This window comes from Tachypleus tridentatus, chromosome 2, assembly GCF_004210375.1.
Source record: "Tachypleus tridentatus isolate NWPU-2018 chromosome 2, ASM421037v1, whole genome shotgun sequence".
In the NCBI taxonomy this organism is placed as follows: Eukaryota; Metazoa; Arthropoda; class Merostomata; order Xiphosura; family Limulidae; genus Tachypleus; species Tachypleus tridentatus.
Window position 1 is genome coordinate 105,444,592 of NC_134826.1, and position 25,901 is coordinate 105,470,492.

Here is a 25,901-nt window from a genome sequence, read left to right on the forward strand (position 1 = left end):
GTGTAAGACTAGAGAGAAGACAACTGGACATCACCACCAGTTACTGCCAGCTCCTGGGCTACTCTTTTACCAATGAATAGTGGGATTGACCGTCACATTATACGCCCCCACGGCTGGGAGGGCGAGCATGTTTAACGAGACGCGGGCGCGAACCCGCGACCTTCGGATTACGAGTCGCACGCCTTACGCGCTTGGCCATGCCGGGCCTTTCTCTACAAGTGAGTTTTCTAGACATCACTGATTATGATAGTAATTGTTGTTTATTCTCCATGTTATTATTTTGTGTTCTAGCCTGATAGACTTATTTCCAGCATAAATACTGGAACTGGCACTGACTCAATATACTGTTGCTAATTTTTCTTAATGATTTAACTAAAAAGTAAATCGATATATATATGTAAAAACGGCTTGTTTGGGTTGAAAAAATATTTTACTTAGAGGAGCGAACAACGTTTCGACCTTCTTCAGTCATCGTCAAGGAATGAGCATCAGTTATCTTTATAATACTACTTTTCAGGTGAATTACTGTGTGGTAATTAGGTGGTTTATTCTGTTGAAACTGAAGTATAGCCAATCTAATACTTTGGTGGTTGCGTGGGTTATGGAATCGGCCGTGTACAGAAAGAAATAATCTGCACTAAGTCGGCTCTCAATTTCGAACGGTTATTAAGCTAAGTATCTTAAAGAGTAAGTAATTAAATTTAAAATATGTATATATAAATTTTGTTTTATTTACTATTTCTGTCACAAAAATCGCGGACGTTAGCGTGCTTGTTCAAGTGTATGAACAACAGGATTTTTGACAATATAATTTGTTAAATTTAAGATATAGGCTTATAAAACTATGTATAAAGTAAAATGGGAGGCAATTCGGCTTATGCATATAATTTACATTTTAAATTAAAATAAATGATAAAATGAATGTGAACATTTTGTTGATTTCCTGTAGATACCGAGATGGTCGATTGTATTAATGTTCGTATTTTACATATATATATATATATATATACGTGTGTGTGTGTAGTTTAGGTTTCAAACATATTGATCTTTTAATTTTAAGCTTGGAACATCTATAAACAGTCACGAACTTCTTTATTTTATATTTTTATTTGTGATGTTTACAAATAAGAGCAAAACTTAATAAGGACACGGTTCATGCGATTTGCTTAGATTTAAAAGTTTTTCATTCAGCGAAGTTGAGATAGCTCTATTGGTGATACAGGATTATATTGATCCCTTTGAACTACTTATTTACGTGAATCAGTTAGTTTTCACAAAAGGACAAGGTGTTTAGGTACATGAGAAAAGTAGTAACTGGCAATGTTCCCGACCCTTTGCATTGTGTGAGAAATACTGGATTGAACTATACTGAAATTAAAATTTTGATGTTAATTTAAGTAGAATGAAAGATTAAAAGTAGATAAAGTACCAGCAGCAGACCATTTATTTTGGCGGGGTTTTATAGAAAGTCAAAGATCAGATACTCAAGTCTCAATATTGGTAGGTCAGTCAGTATATACATCTGGGAGAGAGTTGGTTTTGTTAGTTCTATTTTTAAAGAGGAGTTATAAGAGGTACCATGAAAATATAGGTCATTCAATTGTCCATATGTAATGAGAAAAATTCTAAAACACGATTAAAGAAGCTGTACAAATTAATGTAGCCAACATTTATCATACTAATCTGTTATTTTTCTCTATGGTTTTACTTATTTTCTAGACTTGTATATTTAGATTATCAAAAATCTTGGCTGGGGAAGGACTGGTTAATTATGTTTTAATATAGTAGTTGGATAGGAGAAAGGTTTTTGTTAATCCTCATCAGGATTTAATGTTTAGGGCTTTGCTCTTTCATATTTGCATTAATAATGACAGAGACATAATTAGGCAAATAGTAACAGTACAGTTTGCTGATAACTTTATACTCTTAGGTATTCCTAGCTGTACAGAGGATGATTACAAAAAATTACAAAATGAATTAAATAGTAAGTTGTACAAATATTTAGCAAAGAATTAATTGTAGTGAGTGCATATTGTCTGTCAAAAATAATAGGGAAGGTACTACCATCCCCACTCCATAGTATACCCTAACCTCACATTTCATAGCTAACTGAAATAAATACATTTTGCAAAATTAAACCTGACATGCAAAGAGGAAGAAAAGTGTAGTTGAGGCATCCAAAGATTGGTGAATTTTTTTTTGTGTGTGTTAATAAAAATTAAGATTATTTATGAAATGAATTTGTGACCTATTCATAGAATAATTATTGGTAAAAATCATTGATAATTATTACTAACTTTTAATGTATAGAAAAGCCCGTGCATTTTCATAACTCTACATTCCAACAATGGCTTTTATGTCATGTTGCTAAGCAAGAAAAGTGTAGCCAAATATTGTTTGTCTGTTCACTGAAAGTATAAAATGAACTGTTCAGACAAACAGTACTGGAAAAATATTTGTTGATTTCTTAATTTTGAATCTTGGTTGATTAAAGAGGTTTGTTTTTGTTAACAATGGCATTGTAACAGAAAATCGCTCAATTCAGAAATGATTTAGGTTTAATATTGAATTATTATTTTTACCTTCTTGATAAATTTTATGAACTTTGCTATAGATTTCCCACACTTTGCCTGAATTTAGGCTTATCATTATCAACACTCACTACACTTACAAGGTTTCCTGGCATATCCCTGCTCTCATGGTCTCTTTTCACCTGTGTCACTAATATTGTAATGGGCTGACAGTAATCAAACTGTTTTAGTTGGATAAATGTATTTTGGCTTTTATAACTCCTCCTATTTAAAGAAATCAAGCATGATGTGACACACGCTAAATTTTATATAGGTTGGATACCATTGGTGGGAATGTATTTGTATTGTGTGTAAAGAAAATCTTGTTATAGTGGTGGATAAGCCATTGAATTCTTGTTGTGCTGCTTGTAATAATGTTATTATGTCTTTTCTGAGAGAGATATTGTTTCTTCTTCCGAACAATTTTCAATTGACATTCATTTTTTGCAGATTGACTTGAAACTTGATAGAGCTATACAGTGGTCAAGTATGTCCAGATGTCTTTTTAATTTAGATCTTTTTAAGGGTTTTATGGGGTGAAAGGTCAAACAACCCAAAATGTATATTTTTGGCTCTTGTATGATCATATTTACAGCAATCAAGATGAAAATTTTCAAAAATATACATTTTCATGGGCCTAAAATCTTGACTTACAAAACATTTGATTTGTCCATTTAAGAATTTTTAGGGAGTCAGAGTTTACAAAAAAAGAAAAATTGAGGATTTTGATCAATTTTTAGGCCATACATTGACCAATTAACATGGGATTTGGTATAAAGATACTTTTCTACAGATCCCACACATTGGCAAACAAAAATGATGGGCTTACCCATTTTTTATTAATTATACAGAGGTCAATATACCAATGGGTGACCTTACCCAATTTAGTAATTATAGGGGGTCAAGATACCATATAAAGTATAACGTTAGGATTTTTTTGACAATTACTCTGCTATATTTTTGCCAATTTATATGGAAATTGTAACAAAGGTACCTTCTTGCTGGTCTCAACTTTTCAATTTTTGATTTTCACAATTTTTCTAGTGTCAAATTGGCCATGTTGTAATCACCTGTGAATGTAAGCCTCTTTAAAATTTAATTTCTGTAATACATATTGGAGTATAAAAGACATTAATTCTAGAAATAAATGACTTTCTAACAGCTGTTTAGCTTGTTTATTTATTTAATTGGACACAAAACATTTCACTTTACAGCTTCTTTTGGAGAGTTTTTTCTAAAACACAAGTTTTAAAGCTTTTTACTATGAGTGACAATTTGCATTTTAGAAGAACACCTTTGAAGAAACTGTAAAGCAAAACATTTAGTGTTTAATTAAATAAGAATAAATAAATTTGTTATATGGTCATTTATTTATATAATTAATTGTAAAGTATTAGGATTTTATAATGTACATTTAGACATGATCTGATTACAAGTCAAAGGAGATAGTTTTCTTTACACAAGTCATAAGTTAAGCCTCATGTGAATACTATATGCAGTTTAGTCTCCTTATTTAAGAAAAGATACTAACTTATTTGAAAGGATTCAGAGGAGAGCTATTACAATGATTTAATTCCTGGAATGAAAGGGTTGGCTTACAGGACTAGTGTATGATTTTAACTTATTTACTCCTGAGAAAAGAATGGTCATGAGTGATCTTATGGAAGCTTACAATATTTTGTGGGTAACTGATAGAATAAATGCCCAAATTTATTTACTATATCCTGAAGGTAATAGGATGAGAGAGTATAAGTTGAAGATATGGAAGGGACAGGCTAGACTCCATTCAATAGTTTTATCATTGTAGTAATTAATAGTAGAGGTTGTGATGAAACAAAAAGGCAGCTATAAACATTTACCATTTTAAAACCACTTATAAAATGCCTGAATATTAACAGTGACTCTTTCACAGTGTTGACTAAGCACTATTTCAATGAATTTTCATCTAAGTAAGTGTCTTTTCCAGATAAGCTCTAAGTTTTTCTGATAACTTTTTTATCTGGGGTCCCAGTTGTTTTAAAAAGGAATACTAGTATGTATATGTATCTATACAAGATGGATGTTGTGCTGCTTTGGGCATATAATTAGATTTGAAGGCAGATTTGAAAAGATCTGGACAAGTAGTGTAAATGAATTTGGTATACTTATTATCCAAGGTTGGTATTGCTGGTGCAAGAAGTATATATCCAAATGAAAGGAAACAAGTATAATAAAAACCTTTTAAATTTTGTAAAGATTTAGGGATCAATATATATGTAACCTGGCTAGATATATTAAAGTAGAGGGTTTTAATGCTATGAAAACTGAGTTACTTAGAATTAAAAAAAAAAATGTTATCCCTACTTTGGCTCAAATTTATATAATTACAGTGGTTTGCAAAAGTGAGGATACACATTTTAAATCTTAAGTAACTTAGTTTTTATAGTTTTGACTCTCATGTTTCAGTTCTTTTTGTATCATTAATATACTTTTCTATATTACTATAGCTAACTAGGTTATGGATATCTTATTCCCTACTTATGTTTACAAAATTTAAAATTTTTCATTATACTTTTTTTTTTTATAATAGGATGAGTGATTATGGAATGAGATGCTGTAAGAACTTGTGGAAGTCTGTACTTTATAGTAGTTTTTGAGGAGAGATAATTTCCTGAAAAGTAAAGGGTGAGCTTAAAATGTTAATTTTAATAAAGGTGGGTGTAAAAGGATGGCTATAAAGGGCCAAACAATCCCTTGTTGTTCATAGGTTACATTTTGTTATGAAGTAATTTTTCTGGCTGTTATAACAAAAATAAAGTGATAGAAGTTTTTATTAATAATGTTTTGCTAGTTGCACTGTATATTTGAATAATAATTTATTTAAGTATAGTTTAGTCATGTGAATTCATTCATTCTTATGTTACTAAATTCTTGAATATGTATATCTGTTTCTACTCTAGGTTGCACAGTGTAGGTGCCCACCTAACCAATGCCCACATTCTTCCAGTGCCAGTGTTTTATGACTAATAACATATATCTTCAAACTTATAATGTTCATGTAGACTACAGAGACAGTGAACAGTTTTGGAAAGATTATGGTCAAGTAAGTTGATAATGTGTCCAAAAATCACTTGAAGAGATACAAGCAATACAGTGGGACATATCTATCAAGGTCCCAGTACACTTTACAAGGATATTTTATGGAAAGGATAGTGTTAAGTGAAGGAAGTGGCATGGGGAGGATGTTAACACTATCATTTCTAAGATTACACTAAAGGATTCTTGCTGTATTATAGTTAAATTATGAGCATATGTATTTTGAAGAAATTCATTCTCTGCTGGAATTATAAGTATGGAGAATTTCTCTCACTGCTGGTGTTCAGTGGGGAATGACAAGTAGTCTTTGTTAGGCTCCAGAAAGTAGGGAATCTTGGCTGACTTGCCCTATTTATCAGAGCAACCTTTCCTCCATACTTGTCCAGCTTCATTTCAGATGGAAGATTGTCATGATTTGTGAACTTTTTTTTTTTCCTCACAGATTCCAGTTTATGTTCTCCCACAATCTGAACCATATGGCAACATGAATCACTACAAAAAGAAAGGCTTAGTTCTGTAAAAAAAATGGATTATAATTAGTGTTAATAGATGTACTTTTGTGCTTTGGTTTTGTACAGTAATGACTCTTAAACCCAAATATTCTTTTGCCCAGTTTTATTAGGGTAGAAATGTATTTCATATTCTTTACTCCATGAATGGGAGATATAATGTGGTTATTTTAGCTTGAATATATTTGGTGGAAGATATAATAAAAATGCATCACACTCACACCTAAGTGTAAATAATAGATTGTCAACCAGAAGGTATAGGGATGAATCAGTCTTAGATAGGAAAACATATATATGCAATTTGTAGAAAGGGAGATTCTGTGATTAAACAGGTTTGGGAAGATAATTTATTTTTGAGCAGGAGCTGGTTTAGAAAATAAGGGGATCCTAGTGAAAATTAGGGGAGTGACATGTATGTTGGGGTAACAAAGCCCTGTGAGCACTTTGCCTATATATAAAGCAAATAAACTTGAATTGGTTTAAATGGAGAAAATCATTATAAATTATAAGAAAAATTAGCTGTTATTGGGATGTGGTTTGTTTGGGTGTATAATACAATTAAAATCTACACAAGCTTTTGTAGTTGATAGAGAAATTTCATTGAGTTGTTTGTAAAGAAGAAAATAGCTGGTGTTTTAAAAATACTTTTATTATAAGGTTTCAAAAGAAAGTTTAAAACAATGCAGTAGTTATCATTTTAAATTTTCAGCAAAAGAAGCTACTATGTTTACTTCAGATGTTAAAGTTTTGTTTAACATTGGTTCTTCAAATGTGGATGATTTGAATTTCAGATTATGCTTCTGTGTCACCATAAATTTTGATTTTGATAAAAACAAGACAACCTTGGTATTAGATAAAAGTGTATTAACTAAAGAGATTTAAATCTTAATAATTCTTATGAATGATACATTATACTTTCTGTCTATTCTAAATGTGAGGTATATTTTACAGTCTTTAAAGAGCATGGGATGCCGCTCTGAAACTGACAAAAGAAAACTTATAGAAGAGGTAAGTTGTGATACAAAGTGTTATAAAATAGAACTGTTCATAGAGAAAAATTTTAAGATAATAAAGAAAATTAAAGAGCATTAGAAAATACAAGTAAAAAATTGGATTTAGAAGAAGTAGATCAAGTGAAGAAATTTGACACAAAATTAAGGGTATAAACATTGTAAGGAAAATATTGGACACCACTGTTACTTTTAGTCAGGAATTAAAACTACTTTTGTAATCAATTTTCAGGTTTAGTTAGATTAGGTAATGAATTATCTTTGAAGAAGATAATTTTTACTGAAAATATATATTTTTTTGAAAGTTGTGGTAAATAATCTGTTAGAGGTGATTATATTAATCCTTAAACAGTAGGAATGTTGTAGGCAGCAGCATCAATTGATAATGGTTGCTGTTTAAGAGTTACTCTTGGGAGGTTCACCTACATTTAGAAAGTATTAAGGAACAGTTTAGTTGTCTTGGGAACATCATGCAACATATTATGTTTGTGATGCAGTTTTAGTTTATAGGTGTAACATTCTTTATGTAAAACTAAACTTTGTGTATATTTACCTGTTGACCACACTCATCAGTAAATATTTATAGTCATTGTGAAATGGACTGGTGACCAGACGTATGTATGATGTTTAACATAAGTGGATATTTGTGTACTTTTTTTAAACTATACATATATATGTGAACAAACAATTATATTGTAAGGTTTTGACAGAAAGTTGAAAACAGTGCAGAAGTTGTACTTCTGAGTCACAACAATTTTTGGTTATGATGAAAAGGTGACAACCACAGTATTTAGTTAAAAGTGTAATAACTAAAAAAAATTTAAATCCTAATAATTCTTATGATACTATATAGTTTCTGTTTATTCTGAACATGAGATATCTTTAATAAAAACATTATAGATTTTAAAGAGTATTGGATGCTGCTTTGAAACTGATAGAAATAAAATTACAAAAGTAAATAAGTTGTGACACAAGTAAAATATTGTTTATAGAGAAATAGTTAAAGAAAAGAAAGCTGTTAAATAAAGTAGGATTGGTTAGAGAGAAACAGCTACTGATGAAGTATGTTGATATAAATTAGAACTGTATACAGAGGTTAATAAAGAAATAAGTTTTGATAAAATTTAGGACTGTTCACAAATAAGTAATTACTGAATACTAAGGAAGCAATGAGACTATGAATATTATGACAGGATTTTTTATTCTCAGTGTTTTAAGTACAAGTATTTTTCACAAGATTATGACTGTTATGTCTTACAAGGGTATTTATATAAATTTGTCCAAGTTAAATTCCTGGTTGCTTTATCTTTTTGCCCTGAGATTGGTCCACTGTTGCTGTCTGTTTACCACCACCTGACAAATGGGCATTCTGCTCTCATTTCACCAGGCATACTCTTAAAGCTAAAGCAGAAAGCGAGGAACATCATGGAAAGAAACAACGACAGCAGACTGGATGAGAGAAACAAGAAGGTCATAGTGGTACCCAATGCCCAGATGCAGAGGAGATAACAAAAACAGGAGTAAAAATAGGAGTGGTGGTACAGGACAGAAATACACAGCATACAGCAGCATAGCATAATAATTCATTCCACGTGGTGGATCCAATAAAATCTACATTGGTGAAAGTGTTATGGGCCTGGCAACAAGACTAAATTAATGCAAAGCAGATGTCAGAAGACACAACAAAACCAACATAATAGCATCACATACAGAGGAAGCAGGGAATCTGTCTAAACTAATGAAACAAAAATCATCAACAAAAGAATAGACAAATAATAGAGGAAAACAATGATGGCTGTTTACATCTTATTAGAAAAGAACTTATGCATCACAGTGGTAGTCTACAAGTTGGTGGAAGCAGCTGCAAGCCTGGCAAAATCAGAGCAGAATGGTGGTTGGTAAGGTGGTAGTTGACAGATGGCAATATTGGATTAAGGCAAAGTGACCAAAAACTTAATCCAGGGAAATCTGTGTAAATACTGTTGTAAGGCACCATAGTATCATAATTTTCTGAAGAAGATTTGTAGTTGAAACATTGATAATTAAAGATCCTGTAATAGCATTCAGTCTCCTTGCTACCTTTGTATCCATTTGTCAACATAAAATAGTTATTGCCTTAAGAGAAAAAAGATAATTAAAGCAAACAAATGGGTGGAGGTAAAGGAACACTTCATGCAGCAAAAACTAACAAAATTAAAATGTTTAAGAAGTGTTAAAAGTTTTAAGATAATTATTTGGCAATGCTGTTCTATCCGTCTTACTTTTAGTTAGGAGTGAAAATTATTACTTTAACTTTTGTTTGTAGGTTCTGTAACACTTTAAGAAGAAATGTATTACTTGACTGAAAATATTACATGCTCTTATTAAAATTGTGAGGAGTAATTTGACGAAGATGATCAGACCAGTATTTGGAAAGTCTTAAGGCACAGTGTAATTAATTTTCTTGGGAACATTGTGCAACAAGTTAAATTTGGACTCGAGTTTGTCTGGCAAATCGAACTGAGATACATTGTTCTAGTTTGTAGGTGTTCTTTTATTATAATGATTTACTATAATCATCAGTAAATATCTGTAGTCACTGTGAAATAAACTGTAGTAAGAGATATGTGTATTAGCATAAACTATGTTGGGTGAAGTTTTTTTTAGTGTTTTCATAAATGGTAGAGAGAAATATATGCTACAGATTTTGTGTACAGTTATTTTTGTTGTAAATATATGTGGATAAGGAGTAGTGGTAGGGTTATATGTTGGAAATATGTGAACTTAATGGTTTTATTCTTTATTTAAATAGACAAGTTTCATAGTTCATGAGCTAAAGATAACAAACTATATTATTTAAGTAAAAGTAATTTTAAGCTAGATGTGATGAAATTTGTCTGGTTTTTAACATTTTGTGGTTGTTCCATTATATTCTGCTTTTCTTTTAAGATTCATAATGAATTACAAAGGCGTTCAACATTTGACTTTGATTGCCATAAAAGGAAACAAATAATTAAAGAAAACTACATACCTCTTCATCCTTATCTATATCAATTAAAGGTAAGCTAGAGAACAGAGGAAGTAATTCATGTTTATTGTTCCAGATTTATGAACTTTATGTGTAATAAATTGTGCTAAAACTAAATTTTGAACTTTGTGGCAAATGGCATTTGATTAGTGTTTTTAATTAACCCTTTTGTGTTGGGTCATGCATCAAAGGCCATGTCATCGTATTTGTTAACTTGTATTCAAAACTTTATTGAACTACTATTTTATGAACTTATGTCTAAGTTTGGAATCAAATTGTAGATTATAATTCAAACTTATAAATTATTATATACAAGTTAATTTTTAATTTAAAAGTAAATATTAAAATAATACACCTAAATATAGATTTACTGAGTCATGTGGTATGTTGAATACAGCACTGTTTATGTATAGTTCCTTACAAATTACTAATATTAACAAGGTAGAATATAAAATAACAACCCAATATCTTTTTTATTTTGCTGAGATGTGGCTTATGTAGTGAATCAAACACAGTGGCCCTGTTCAACTCTTTCCATTTTTTTGAAATGATTCCTCATATACTCTTACTTCAATATATGATGTGAATAATTAGTCAACAGCTTAGAATATCTCCAGACTGATTTTTTTCAACCATTTTAATCTGTGAAGAGTCTGCCACTTTCTTTCAATCCAAGTTTTCTTTAGTCTGCTTGAAGTTTCACATTTCATTAAACCTAAGTACATCTTAAATTACTAAATTTAATAAATTATAATGGAATTCATTGGTATCAGTATAGGTTGTAGCTAGAAGAGATAATTGTTTGCTTTATTTCTTGATTTAAAATAATATATATATTAGTGAAAATAATTGAAGTGTGACAATATTAGAAAGTACTAGTCCACTAAAACACAGTCAAGACAGGGAAGACTAAAGGTTAGTTTTATATTACTCAATACATACCATGAGCACATGTACTGTGTCAGTGCATGTTATGTAATGTTATCTAGACATGACTGGAAGGTCAATATAGTAAATAATAATAAATATATAACATTATAAGACTTCAGCTACTTAGACTGAACATTTGTATTTTTTTCTTTATAATATGTAGTCATTCTAGCATGAAAAAACTTAATTTGTATTTATTTCCTAATATTTGTTTTTATGATTACCAGGTTAAGTGACAGACCCCACAAAGATAGAGTATATAAAATACCATTATATATAAATTTTACTGAAAACAAACGTTTGAAATGTATTTTGAATGTTTTTGAGATTTTTGGGATGAAAAATAGTTTTTTTTAATTATAACATGAAATCACTTTCCCCTCAAGACCAGTAACGAAACACTATTTTCACAAAAGTCTTTTAGCAAAAGTATTTCATTAAAAAAACACCTGATTTTTTGTATACAAAATCATGTAATCTTTACTAAAATCTACTAAATTACATGCTATATCAAAAGTTAGAGTGCAACTACTTACTGTACAAATGTGTAGATGAACTCATGTATGTTACACCAAAATCCTAGTGAAAAGGTTAATAACAAAAATTTGCTTAGTGTTCCTTTCAATTAAGACATTTTACTGTGTTTTGTTTCTTCTTTCAGGAAGACTTTCTCCATATGGAGTTTCTCCATTTAGTTGACCAATGTAAAACTAGCCAGACCTTGATGTCTGTGAAGCAGTATTTTCACACTATTTCTGAAGGTTCGTTAGGTATAAAGTTAGTCTAAGGTGTTGTATTTAGTGTTTCAGTGGTAGTTTATTATTAAATTAGGTTTCTATACCATTTGTAGGAATTAATTTATTCTTAAGTTGTATATCTCAACAACATATGGGTTTCTTTAATTTACTGAATTAAGTGATAAACATTTTATATGTAAAATATTCTGGATAATTTGATGGGTTACAAATAGTTAGAGAATGATTATTTTTAGAATATTTTAGTAGTAATAACACAATTCAACTGAACTAGTCAGATTTCACAAAATGTGAATTACATTTAAAAAAAAATAATGTAATCTCTTAACTGTGTTTTATATTATGTGATTTGTTTTCATTATCTGTCTAACATTTTAAGTTCATTTTCAGGTTATTAAATTCAGTAATAAACTGAAAACCAGAGTTCAAGTTTTGAACCAATATGTTGGTTTTACATATAAAAGTAAACATTTATGGATAACTGTGTATCAAATATCATATAATGTTTGTCATAGCAATTTGGTAGAAAACCTGCTTAACTAGTACATTAAAAAATATGCATTAGTTTAATTTTTAGAAGGCATGCATCACTGAGTATACATAATTTTAAGCTGATTGCAATATTAACCCCTACTATTACAAACAAATTCTTTTTCAGTTTCTCACGTCGATTGCATGAAAATGTTTTTGTGAAATACATTTTGATAAGTTATAAATGTGTACCTTAACTAGAAGTAACATTAAATGAATAATTAACACAACTAATTATATTGTTTATTCAGAGTATTACCTGGAAGTAAGTGTATTTATGTTTTTTAAGCATCAAAAATGGATTTATCTGTATATTACAATGTGGAATAGAGAATTAATTACACATATTACCATGCTTTGTTTGGTTTTTAGTATTTACTATAAATATGAGGAAAATTAAAATGAGTTTTAAAATGTCAGCAATGGTAATTCTGGAAAGTCTTGATCTTTGAAAAGTCCAGTAATTCTTTGTGAAGTAACCAGTTTAGTTTTCAAAACAGTGTTAGTAAACAAGGTTTATTTAAATCATATGCTTTGTATAACTCAAGACTGATAAACAAAAATGCAGGTTTAATCCATAATGGCAAAAGTTAAGAATCATCTTTTTGAAAAGTCTGTATGAATCCTAGCAATGTATTCTTTTATTTCCATGTTGTACTAGGTTTTATTGTTCCTTTACATTTTACTGGCACTTACACTAAAGCATAATTAGACTACTTCTGCTTTTTTACATACAACAGTTTCATTACAGTACACTGAAAGGATATTGTAAAAGCATATAATTGTCAGTTGATGTTTTACAAGTTTCTTTGATCCATTTGTGTTAATCCTTATTGCAGTGGAAGTTCCTTTAAACACTTTTCTTTGCAAATCACTGTTACATTCAAAATTTAATTAAAAACTTTAATATTAGTGCATGTGAATGAAATTAGTATTATAAAGTTTGCTATAATTCCAAGTTTTAACACATTTATTTCAAAATAAATTACTTAAAACTTCAGATATATTGTGACATACCAGCAAGCTATGAAAATTATCTACTTTGACACTGTATCTTCAATGAGATGCTGTAGATAACCTTTTGGCTCCTTCATTTCAAAAGATTTTCTGAATGAATACAGTTAAAACAAAAATTTTCAATTCTTCACAGCTGTTATGCCAATATTCAACAGATGTGTTTGAGCTTTATAGTCTCCATAAGTGTTCATTTTATATATAATTTAACAATGGTTATTTTAAAACTGACTGATTAGATATAGCACTTACAGTTGTTTTGTACCTAAATATGTTGGTTCTATGGAATTTCACAGCTGCAATTTCGCACCCAACTCTTGGCAGCCAACATCACAACAGAACTTAGGTGTTCATTTCCTTCATTTTTACATGTTCAAAATTTTTAACTTTTAACAATATATTTTAATTTCATTTCTATCATTATGTATTTTCACAAATGTTTAAACGACAAGATACATCTTACGGAGTAATAGTGAGTTTATCAGAATACCCGAGTTGATGAGAAAGAAACAGAGAGGCTAGTAATTATCCTCCAAACATAACATGATCTCAAGGTATCATCTAACCTGCCCTAAGTAGTTCACTGGTAAATCTTAGTGCTCATACTACTAATAATCAGGTTCAACAATGGCAGTGGACCCACCATAAATAGCCCATTCAGTAGCTTTGTGCTAAATAAACACACAAAACAACCAAGCTTATATATTGAGGTTCGATATAAGTGGTGTAGCTATCACAGCCCATTCATCCACAAACAAAAATACAAACATTCATCGACATTTTCGTAAACATAATTGTTTTAAACAGTGTGTTAACAACAAATTATAGAAACAATGGATTGATTATAAATTATGTAGCATGAAAACTATAATACGAATAACATTATCGAGAGATAAACTATGATATTAATAGCATTATCGAGTGATGAAAACTATGACATTAATAGCATTATTAATATCATAGTTTTCATCATTAGATAATGTTATTAGTATCATAGTTGATGTAAATACTTGGCTGGGTAATCATCCACTGCCAATTTTCCTAGGTGTGAAATTGTGGCTGTAAAATCTCGGGATACCAAATATGTTATAGTCACATTTTAAATATATGTTATACCCTGCCATATTACATGGTGAAGGAAAATTTGCCAAAGTTGCACGTTTCACAAAGAAACTGTAATATGCCTTGAGAGCACCATTATCTTCTGTCAAAGTGAATAATAAGGACAAGAACAGAAAATAAAAATTAGAAATTAACTACATGTGAAAGCTAATAGACCTGAAATTACAAGTATAACTAAACAATATCAATAAAGATAATGTACTAAAAACTGAAAAAGTATGTTTTTTTATTTCCTAATTTTAATTATTTCATTGCATTGCAGTTAATAATAGCTAGAGTTAGTAATATAAAGAAAATGAAAAATAAAATAAGCATTTACTTTAAAAAACTTTAGAACTTTCTAAAATGACATCAAGTGGTTATGCAAATGAAATATGAAAATTACGAGTATTTTATACTGATAATGATAATCACTTTTCACTCAATTTTTAATAGTTTGAATGTAAGTACGTACAATAGAAAAATAACATTTTACTATAAAAACGTAAAGTACAAAGCTGTCATTATTTGTAGACAAAATACTTATGATCCTTAAAATGCTAAAGGTTTTTGAAAGAGTATGTTATGAAATCTTAGATTTATTGTGCATATTGTTGTACAATTGAAATTTCCAACTCAGTAACTACAAGTTATATTGGACACAGCTTAATTTCTTTTTAGAATTATTTTACGATGGAAATAAAAGATGAGTTATGGTATAAAAGTTGTAATTATGAGAAATGTCTTCTCTTGACAGAGAAGTCAATCTTCATGTTTCCAGTCTTCACAGAGGAATTTTGTACACAATTTCTTGAAGAGTTGGCCAATTTTGAACATTCACTTCTACCTAGAGGTAGACCCAATACAATGAACAATTATGGAGTAAGTATTAAATGACACATTTCATTTAGAACTGTTTTTATCAGGTGATATAAGAGCACAGAGCTCTCCTAGAATGAGATGTGTTTTATAGCACTTGTAACTCATACAGCTGAAGTATTATTGTGGAGGAGTTGTTTAAATTGTTTCTTCACTGAACCTCAACATTTCAAAATATTAAAATGAAGTAGCAATTTGACTTTCTACTTGTATGTGGTAACAAAAACATAGTAAGGTATATAGTTATTCAGTACACCTCCCATTTTGGAATGTCGTTTGCTAGACCAAATGATATCTGGAACTGATTGTGTTCATGTGTTATTTGAATTGAGAGGCTGAAATATCAACTCAGTTTTTCAAAAAATTATCAGCTGGTACTTTTTGGTTTTACCATTTCTTAGAAAAGTCGCACATCTTTCTAAAATTTGATAAATACCTTTCACCTTGAACATACAAAACTGTGTTTACTGAGGAACAGCAATGTAATTTTTGTTTTCTTGTATGAATTAACATAATCTCTTATAAACAGGTTTTGCTGAATGAATTGGGATTTTATGAAGATTTTCTTAACCCGTTGAGAATCCACTATTTACAACCAATAATCAAACTTTTGTTCCCAAAAGAAGGTGGTGGTAACCTTGACTCGCAGAAGGGCTTCACTGTCAAGTACAAGGTTGAAGAAGATGTTGATCTTGGTTATCACTATGATAATGCTGAGGTATGTATTATATTTTATGTACATAAAACGTAACAGAATTTTAAGAAAAACTTTTTTTATGAAGGCATAGTGGAGTTAAGAACCATTATGGCAGCATAAAGATTAAATGTTAGATTAGTCATAAAGCTGTCTTGAATATCTTGTTTTTGCTAAAATACAAACAGGTCACCCTGAATGTTTGCTTAGGAACCCACTTCACAGGTGGAGAGTTGTACTTTGGTGACATGAAGACTGTTCCTCTTTGGAAGAGCACCTGTTCTGTTGTGGAACAGCAACCTAAATTTGGAATCTTGCACAGAGGCCAACAACTTCACGGGGCACTTCCAGTTACCAGTGGAGAGAGACATAATTTAGTAATCTGGATGAGATCTTCTTCAGTTCGGAATTCCTTGTGTCCAATGTGTGACCAGATTCCTGTTCTTGTGTCTTCTGAGGACTATGGTGATGGTTTTACCCAGGAAAAGCAAACAGTGGATGTTTGTGGTGTTTTGTAAAACAAATGTGTCTGTAATGGTACTAGTTAGAGAAGAGTTTTTAAAATAATAATGTTTCAAGTTGTAAACAATTTAACTTGAATTATTTCTTTCATGCAAAACAGGGCCTTAGTTAACTACTCTGCCAAATGTTTGAATAATGCAAATGTGCAGAACTAGCTTTTAATTTTAGTTTGTGGTAATTTGACACACATTGTTATCTGGTACCTCATTTTTTAAATAAAAACATGAAATATACACATCTATTAATTAAATTTTGAAAAAAAAATTAACACAGTACCAGATATAAGACACTTTATGTAACAAGCAAGCTCACAAGTATTTAGAATAAGTATTCTACTGGATCTGTGTAATAAGTATCTTATTTAGATCTTTAGTCTTCTTCTCCACTGCTAATCCCTTCTTCTTCTAGTTCAGGCATTGGAAACCTAAGGATGGCTGCCACACCTGTTAACTGCTCTAGTTCTGTAAAAACAAAATTGACTGTGAACAAAAACTTGCCAAAAAATCTAGAATAATTTCAAAAATTTCACAGCAATAACATAGCTGGTTAAATGAACAATTACCTTTCTTTTGGTAGCAGAATCTTCATAATAAAATATTACGGAGTAAGCATATTTGAATACAAAATTTATTAAGTGTAGAGGCAGAACTGTGTTTTTAAAGTAATTAAAACAGTTAAGTGACCTGCCTAGACTACTTGCTTATGAATTAGATAGTTGTGTGGGGCACTTCAATGACTGCAAGATTAAATCTATTTTAACATGATATCTATCAGTCAAACAAAATGGTCTGATAAACATAAGAGACACCAGATCTAGCAGTGTTTTCAAACCTAGAGTAGCTGGGGGTAAGTATTAAAACTCAGCTTTTAAGTGACTATAAAGAAATGAAGAGATTCACACACAAAACCTTAACTTATAAGCACGGTTGTCTAAGAGAAGGCTCTAAGGGGTGATAAATCCATTCCTTTCGCAATGCTTAGTGTTATCAAAACCTCTCTGTCATACAGCGTGAGGTCATTTGTACTTTTCTACTTTAATGAAGTTGAAAAAGATTTCCTCCTCCATGCACACAGTATATTTTTTTAATTATTTAGATTTTTGGCAGTAGGTTTATTTATGAAGCAAAAGTAAAAACTCACGTTCTCCCGATATGTGTAGGCTTGAAAATAGTTTTACATCCCCTCCACTCTCTTTGACACTGTCCACAAGATTCACATAGCACTTTCTCTGGGCCACATCCTGACATCTGGTAGAAAAATAACTTTTTTAAACATTATTTAAAACGTTTAATCTCAATTACAATAAAACCAAGACATTTTGAAACTGTATCTAGTTACAGAATTGTTATACTCAGTCCACCTTAATTAGTGAATGAAAGAACAAGCTTCTCTCTGTTTTAACTTACCTAAATAAATTATCAGAAATAAGAAGTGTTTCTATGGCTTGAGCTTTACAAGCTTTCTCTACATGTTTTATACCATAGAAAGCTCTGTCTGGCTCTGTCTGTAATATAGTGTAGAAACATTCAAGAACCTTTACTTCCCCTGCAGCTTTGGTATCAGAAAGCTTATTTTGGACAACTGGATCCTGAAGAATTTCTACAGAAAAAAAACAACAACACTCTACTAATGTTTTATGGAAGAAGAAATCAATCATATAGAACTAATTTATATGTAATTTTATTTATTCAGTCACCTGACATTTTCCATTTCAGTTACTCTACCTCAATTGTTTTGGAAGACACATAAAAGGCCACCCTATCACTGATACACAAGGACGTTAATGCTCTATCTGTTTAGTAATAGAGTTTTGATAGTTCAGTCATTCTGTCTTACCTTTAAGTGAATGTTTGAAACCAGAAGAGGAATGCACTAGCACAAACATGCTTTTGTTTTCAAGCAGGACTTTGTTCTCCAGTTTAATGGCTTGTTGAAAAACATAGTCATAAAATTGGTCCTACAAAGATTGATGGTAAGTTTAGTTCAGATTACCCACCATTTGATGTAAGTATACACTTTTGTCATGAAAAAGATTAATGTCAATTACTACCACAGTATGAGCAATGTGAAATAGTGACACATTAACAGAGTAGTGTGACAAAGGTATATACTAGTTTACTTAAAAAAAAATTCTCAAATACTTACTGATGTAAGTAAGTATATCATTTCTTATATGAAATAACCATAGAAATTGTAATGTTACAGAGATTAGTACTTTTTAAAAACTGAGCTTTACTGTAGTTCAATTTAAACATTTTGTAGCCCTAGTCAGATATAATTATTTAAAAAGATAAAACTACATGCACAAATGTTATATTTTTATTATGTATCATTGTTAGCATTAAAAGCACAAACATATTCTAACAATTTACCAACATTAGCACTATAAACAAATTTGGTATTCTGACGTTGCTGCAATGTTAGCACTATATAGTACTTATTACCTTCACAAATCCTGGACTTGCAATAAGAACACACTTCACAACTAGAAAAATAAGAAACTTAGTATCAAGAAAGAATATTCACAGCAATCAAATCCTTGATGTGTAAATGTCAATAAAAAGTTCCAGACTCAAAATTTGCATAGTATGTATAAGGCAGAAATACCAGAAACTGCACAATATCTTTGAAAATATGATTAAAAATTAGTGTTCTCAAACATGCTTTCAAAAGATGGGTTTAATTTACAAAAGGGGAAAAAAAAGGTTCCTTTATATTAAAGAAATGCATATAATGTACGTTTAGATGATAAACTGTTAAAATTCATATTAATGGTTAAGTCCTACAGTTCTTACAATGATCCCCATTGCTCTTGTTGAATAATGTTAGCATGACCTTTATCTTTGCGACTTCTTTCATTTATTGGTATTCACGTGGCAACTGATTCATGTTTCAATTCCTCTGGATTTAAAAAAAATACAGGCAATCCCTACCAGAAGGTCAGATCAAATGCAGAGAGTGGTCACAGCTGTACTGTTTTTTTATACATGAAAAAAAACCTTTGAGAAGGAAAATAAAATGACTAAGACAAAGGAAATCCTAGCTGATCACATAGAGCACTTGATTTCCAAGTTTTGCCCACTATATGAGAGAGAGCCCAGAAATATTTTCACCATGTTCACTATCTCCTCATATGGTGTTGAAGCAAGAGGTACAAATCCAAAAATGCTTTAATGATGTTCACCATCTCCTAACACGTTGCTGAAACAGTTGGTAGGAGTTTAGAAACACATTTATAATGTTTACCAAGCTCTACAATTATACGTTTTATGGTGTGGCAGGTAGTAGAAGCCCAGAAATGCTTTCACATTGTTCTCCAGGCTCATGGATAGCTACTATAGGAAAGTTTTAACAAAAATAGCAAACCATGCATATTTCATTAACCCTTTCACTTCAGGTTGTGGGCCATGTCATTGCATTTGTTGACTTGCATTCAAAATTTTATTGAACTACTGTTTTATGAACTTATGTCAGTAAGTTTGGAATCAAATTGTAGATTATAATTCAAACTTTAATGTTATACATGAGTTAATTTTTTAATTCAAAAGTAAGTATTAAAAGAACACACCTAAATAACGATTTTACTGAGCAATGTGGTATGTTGAATGCAGCACTGTTTAAAATTAGATGTTTGTAATTTTTTTCAAAATAGTAAGTCTACAGTTTCATACAAATTAGTAAATCAAGTTACCAATAACAAAAAGCTAGAATATAAAAGAACCTAATGTTTTTCTATTTTGCTGAGATAAGTCTTATATATTGAATGAAACACAGTGGCCCCATTCACCTCTTTCCATTTTTGGTAACAGTCCCCCTAGTGGTTTTCTCGATTTTAATCTGTGAAAAAGCTACCACTTTGTTTTAAACTAAGATTTCAAGAAGGTAGGTTGTGTCTTTAGTCTCCTCGAAGTTTCATATTTTTTAAACTTATATACAGCTTAGTTTCTAAGCTTGATAAATTTTATTGTATCAGTATAGTTATTTATGATTTTTTGATTATTCAGCTGTATATTTAAATCCTAAAATTTTTTTTTAATATCCTCCACATGCAAAATTTTAAAAGGCTTAGCAACCTATGTCCAGTAGAAACTGAATTCAAAGGTTGTAGCTAGAAGAGATAATTGATTGCTTTACTTCTTTATTTCTTCTTCTATATTTTAAGAAAAATAAGTTTCATAACTTATTTTTAAATAGTAATAATCTATGTACACATGTATAATAATTGAAATGTAACTGAATATCACAAAATTACTAGTCCACTGAAACACAGGGAAGATTAAAGGTCAGTTTTATACTATTGGATACAGTAATATGCATAAATGTACATTATGTAATGTTAGTTAGGCACAACTGGAAGATAAATATAAGAAAGAATAATAAATATACATGTAAATATATAGTGTTATGAGATTTACGCTACTTACTCTAAACATTTATATTTTTGTTATAATATGTAGTCTTTCTAACATTAGAAAATAAATATAAATTATATTTTCCCATTTTTTTTTATGGTGGTTATGAGATTTGTCTTTTGACAGACCCCATGTAGTTAAGGTATAGAAAATAACATGGTATATGAAGTCTTACTGAAATGGGTTTAGGAGATATTAGATATTACAGAAATAGTATTCGAAAATTTGGGATAAATAAGTTTTTATTTTAATCATAACATGAAACCTCTTTGCACTCGGACTAGTACTGAAAAAGATTCTATTTTCACAAACAAATCTTTAGTGAAAGTATTTTATTAAAAAATATCTGATTTTTTTTATATACAAAATACTTGTAATCTTTACTAAAAGTCTTCCAAATTTTGTGAGGGTACACGTGCTGTATCAAAAGTTATAATGAAAATAGTTAAAGTGTAGATGAACTTGTGTATATTATACCAAGCCAATTGTGAAATGATTTATTGTGTGAAAATCAACTAACTCTGGTGCATGGAAAAACACAGAGAAGTTGTGTTTTGATCCCACATCTTTAACAGTGTTGATATTTACAGTGACGTCAAAATCTTTTCTAACCAACAGAAGTTAATAATACCCTAAACAGACAGTAGAATAACTATAGAACTTAGTGGAAATCCTGTTGGCTGCAATAAAAACAAGCATGTGTTTTAATATATAAAAAAGTAACAGTACTACCTATGCTTAAAAGTGAAATGATCACAGTATATTGGCCAGTATTGTGTTCTTTTAATATAAAATTCAAACCATTTTTTTATTAATTTATATTCATTAAGGTTGTGAGAAGTCTTTCTTCAAGTACTGATGATGAAATGACAGTGTGATGGAAGTTTGTGTAAAGTAGTCTAAACAATTATATCTATTGAAGAAAAATATATGTTTAATATTTAAAACAGTTTGTGTGCTTCATTATTCACACTGTAGCCTGTTCTGGTTTTTAGTTCAATATTGAGAAAACCCAAGCATTTTATTTGTTTAAAATGTGTTGGGCCTGCTTCTACAGTATTTTGCTGGTTTGTAAGCTATGCATTAGATGAATGCTACTCATGTAATGAAGTGTTAAAAACATTTAACTGTAATTTGAGTTAAATAGCAATAACTACATTGGCTAAATGTGATAGGCATGGTGTATGAAGTTTCACATGTAACAATACTGCTTTGGTGTTTGGAATTTTCAGGCTCAACTTCATCAGTTTTTTTCAGTTGAGGACCAAACATATCACTAAGAGCAAGGATACACAACAGGTGATCTTGGGAAGAGTGGTAACAGAAGCTTTTTGTAATTTACCTGTTACTCATAATTGAGAAATTTTATTATTCAAAAAGCATCCATACTTATCACAGTTTTTGAGAGAAGAGGACCCACTTAAAGAATTGCCAAATGCTGCCCTAAATGGTTGTGATAGAGGTTATTACATGATTACCTACTTTACCTTGCTATAACTTGGGTTAAACCAGCTTCACTTGTCCGAGAATCCAAGCTAGGTTTTACTTATATAGCTATGATGCAAGTTAAACAATAACATGAAGTAAACTCACTTTACCTAGCTGTAATGAGTAAGAAAGCTGCATGGAGCTTTGATTTTAGTTACTTCTAGTTCACCTTCCCATAGCCATAAAATATGTTTATTTCATTTAGTGACAAGGTAATACTTGTTTACTTTATTTGAATATAATGCAGATGTGAAGACTCCACTAAAAAAGTAGTAATATTGTTGTGCATCTTACTAGAAATAACTACACAAACTAATTTATCTTTTACTGAAAATGATTGTGTCAGAATATTAATACTTTATTGAAAGTAGTTGATGTTCAATTTGAAGTTCATCATTTGCACACATTACATGTTATTTCATGAAAGGGTTATTCTAAAACTCTTCTGCAAAAATCAAGTTTTACTTTTAGTTTAGACAAAGGAAAAATACTCACTTTCAAAATTAACGTGGCGTAGAAGAGCTTGCATAACCGATTCAAAAAATTTGTTCAGACCCTGAAAAAAAAGATCAAAATTCATATAATTAGAAAACAAGCATTAGTTTTTTTGAGATATTTGTTTAAAGCTATATGAGGGCTAGATGAAAATATCCATCTCTAATTTTGAAGTGACCCACCAAAATGAAGGTAAGTAGTCAACAGTATCCACCATCAAGTTAAGGGCTATTTTTATTTAACCAATCCTACAGGGCCACCACCCAGTGGCATTGTGAAGGTGTCTAGTACCCATGAGCAAAACATAGTTTCATACCCCTCCTCCAACATCCTTTACATTTTTACTTTCTAACTGTACATGGCAATCCTATGTACCATGGTACTGTATTTTATTATATCGTCATGATCATCTGGTTTTTGATAGGCAGTTGCTGGTTGAATAAGTAATAGTGGCACAGAATACAAAAAACACTTAATCCCATGGAAATGGCATTGGGGGATTTCATGGTTAAAGGGGGTATTTTTCATATGATTATTTAATTAAAGATTTTTATTAGCTTAAAGTTTTATTTTGACTATTTCATGCTTCAATATGGTGACATATTAGTGTGAATTATTTAGACATAGGGAAAGTAGCATGTTTATAACACTTCAGTTCATTGACCATTCACTTAAGTGCTTAACTCCATTCAATACAGTATACTAAATCAAAGATGAAAGGACACTAAATGCCACTTCACAATACAGTCAACAGTCATATAATATGACTGTTGTAAGTAATGTATTAATCATACATTAATACGAAAATGCACCACAGCTCTTCAGATTGGCATTATTATAGAATGAATAAATCTGAGATAGGATCATTTGGGCTGCTTCAAATATTGCTTCATCTTGTTAGGTATTCATAAAACTGCTAAATTTCCTATCAACTACAAACTGTCAGTGTTTTAATAAAAAACATGGACTTTTCTTATGCATAACATATCTATTGATACGTAATATTTGATGTAAATCATAAAAACATTTTAATGAGCTTCAATCTTATGAAAATAGGTAAACTGTTTGTTTCCTTGGTACTCCAAAATCCAGTGCCTGGGGACAAATGTCTCCACCTTCAATATGCCACTGCCACCACCATCCTAATAGCATGGAGATAATAACTGCAGAAATGAGATGCAAACCATGAATCCTCAGATTCACAGTCTAGCAACATCTTCAAAAGTTAATCTGCACTACGGAAAAATAACTTAGAGAAAATACATTTAAAAGTGTAGATATATATATAGTGAAATTAAATAAATACATTTAAATGAGTAAAGCAGTAAATAAAATTGTGAGGAAGGACTGCAATAGAAACAACAAATCCCAACCTCTGATTAATTATATTATAACCATAGTTTTTAAAGCCAAGACAAAACACGTTAAAATTAAAGTACACTGCATATTTTAAAAAAAGATTTTAGGGTACAAGCTGCCCTGTGGGATTGTAAAATGTATCCTAGGTTTTGCAGGTGACTTTGAAATTAAGACCCACATTGCTGTGGGGATGCACAGTCTATCAGTCTTAACCTCCAATTTACTACTCTCACATAAGATTAGAAATTTGGAAAGTGAGATGCGGGTGCTCAAGCCCAGAACGTTCCACATCTATATCACCCTTCACTACCTGCAGAAATTTGTGGGAGGGTGACTGCTCTTTCAACTTAAAATAATAAATAAAGATAAAAATAACAAATAAGGAAATAAGATACTACAATTTGGGGGTAAATAAGATGAAACTTACCTCTTGAAGTTAGCATTCTTGCCCCCAATATGGGAGAGGCACTAACTGACACGACATTGAACCATATCAGTACACTAAGTTTATTGTAATTGTCATGCTTTTATATGCGACTCAAGGCGTACATCTGCATAAAGTAGTGCCAAGTTCTTAAATTAACTTATTTTTTAAAAATGCAGCATATTTTGTTTAATTTTTTGTGTGTTTTGTTTTGGCTTAAAAATTATGGTTATAATATAATATATATATATATAAAGTTCTCATCTGAATCATATTTACAACTTTACCACCACTACTAAAGTAAGATTTAAAGTTTTTATGGAACATCAAAAAAGTGTCCATTACAAGTAAAAAGTAGTTCTGTTTTAGTGAATTTATTCAAACTTATCTTTTTGAGGAAAGTGATAAATTTGCCAAAACTTTAATGAAAGTTTTGTTGCATCGTTTGTATAGTGCAAGTCTTAATATAAATTTTTTTACAATAAAGGACACTTATTACATGTTCAAATTTAAAAATCTTATTTGGTCTGTTGTTTTCTTTATGTACAAACACTGATAGACAATTTTAATTTAATTTTAAATAATAACAGCTGTGTTTTTTATTATAACTTGTAAAAATTCACCTTTTCATGTTGGGAGCATTGTCCTTTCCGTTTACGAGGAATATTCACATCAATCTTGGCCTTTACTAATGTCATACTAGCTGTAACCAAACACACATTTGCTAGGCCTTCCTGCATAATGATTGCAGCTAGATCAGCATGTTGAGTAGGGTCACACGCCATATCTTAAGAAAATTATAGCTTATGTACATTCAGAAGCCATGTTTAAAAAAAACATTATGTAGGACCATAAGCTATGTCTCAAAAATAATATGCATTTTGAAGAAAAAATACATTAGGAAAAATTATGTGGTATATCTTAAGGAAACAATACTTCCATTCACTTAAGAAAAAAATACATGACATGCTGTAATAAAACAATTGTGTTTATATTGGGGAACATAACAGATATCTTAAGAAAAAAACACTTGAGTTTATGTACAGAAAAACTGTATAGCATACCTTATGGAACTAATACTTCTATTTATGTTAGAAAGAATTACAAGGCATACCTTAAGAAAACA

The 25,901-nt window shown here is 30.4% G+C and overlaps 2 protein-coding genes across 18 annotated transcripts in view; one reads left to right on the top strand and one right to left on the bottom strand.

Annotated features, from left to right (window-relative positions):
- Positions 1-197: 197 nt before the first annotated feature.
- Positions 198-16,664, top strand: LOC143244767 (2-oxoglutarate and iron-dependent oxygenase domain-containing protein 2-like). Of its 9 annotated transcripts, none has more exons than XM_076490052.1 (9): positions 457-687; positions 3,021-3,057; positions 5,510-5,652; positions 7,106-7,162; positions 10,093-10,203; positions 11,763-11,871; positions 15,260-15,384; positions 15,911-16,099; positions 16,264-16,664. In XM_076490052.1, the coding sequence occupies exons 3-9, from the start codon at positions 5,539-5,541 to the stop codon at positions 16,591-16,593; spliced, it is 1,035 nt and encodes a 344-aa protein (XP_076346167.1). In that variant the 5' UTR covers positions 457-687; positions 3,021-3,057; positions 5,510-5,538; the 3' UTR covers positions 16,594-16,664. The 9 variants fall into 9 exon arrangements, with proteins under 9 accessions (XP_076346173.1, XP_076346167.1, XP_076346175.1 ...); XM_076490060.1 differs by having other exon boundaries at positions 11,763-11,862; XM_076490053.1 differs by lacking the exon at positions 457-687 and adding an exon at positions 782-975.
- The window catches only part of pelo (pelota mRNA surveillance and ribosome rescue factor), a 49,101-nt gene continuing 36,204 nt past the window's right edge, over positions 13,005-25,901 (bottom strand). For 4 of the 9 annotated variants that reach the window (XM_076490048.1, XM_076490047.1, XM_076490049.1 and 1 more), the window contains exons 5-11: positions 25,399-25,562; positions 22,993-23,053; positions 19,042-19,082; positions 18,434-18,554; positions 18,004-18,196; positions 17,738-17,844; positions 16,725-17,058 (exon numbers count right to left, since the gene is read on the bottom strand). In XM_076490048.1, the coding sequence (XP_076346163.1) occupies positions 16,967-17,058; positions 17,738-17,844; positions 18,004-18,196; positions 18,434-18,554; positions 19,042-19,082; positions 22,993-23,053; positions 25,399-25,562 (779 nt within the window). In that variant the 3' untranslated portion in view covers positions 16,725-16,966. Of the gene's footprint in view, positions 15,350-16,724; positions 17,059-17,737; positions 17,845-18,003; positions 18,197-18,433; positions 18,555-19,041; positions 19,083-22,992; positions 23,054-25,398; positions 25,563-25,901 lie in introns of those variants that run through there. The other 5 variants (XR_013025313.1, XR_013025311.1, XR_013025312.1 and 2 more) reach the window with 3 other exon arrangements.

Coding starts and splice junctions, on each gene's coding strand:
- LOC143244767 (XM_076490058.1), top strand. CDS start 5,539: ATGCCCACATTCTTCCAGTGCCAGTGTTTTATGACTAATAACATATAT. Junction 7,163..10,092: donor AAAGAAAACTTATAGAAGAG/GTAAGTTGTGAT, acceptor TTTTCTTTTAAG/ATTCATAATGAATTACAAAG. Junction 10,204..11,762: donor CTTATCTATATCAATTAAAG/GTAAGCTAGAGA, acceptor TTCTTCTTTCAG/GAAGACTTTCTCCATATGGA.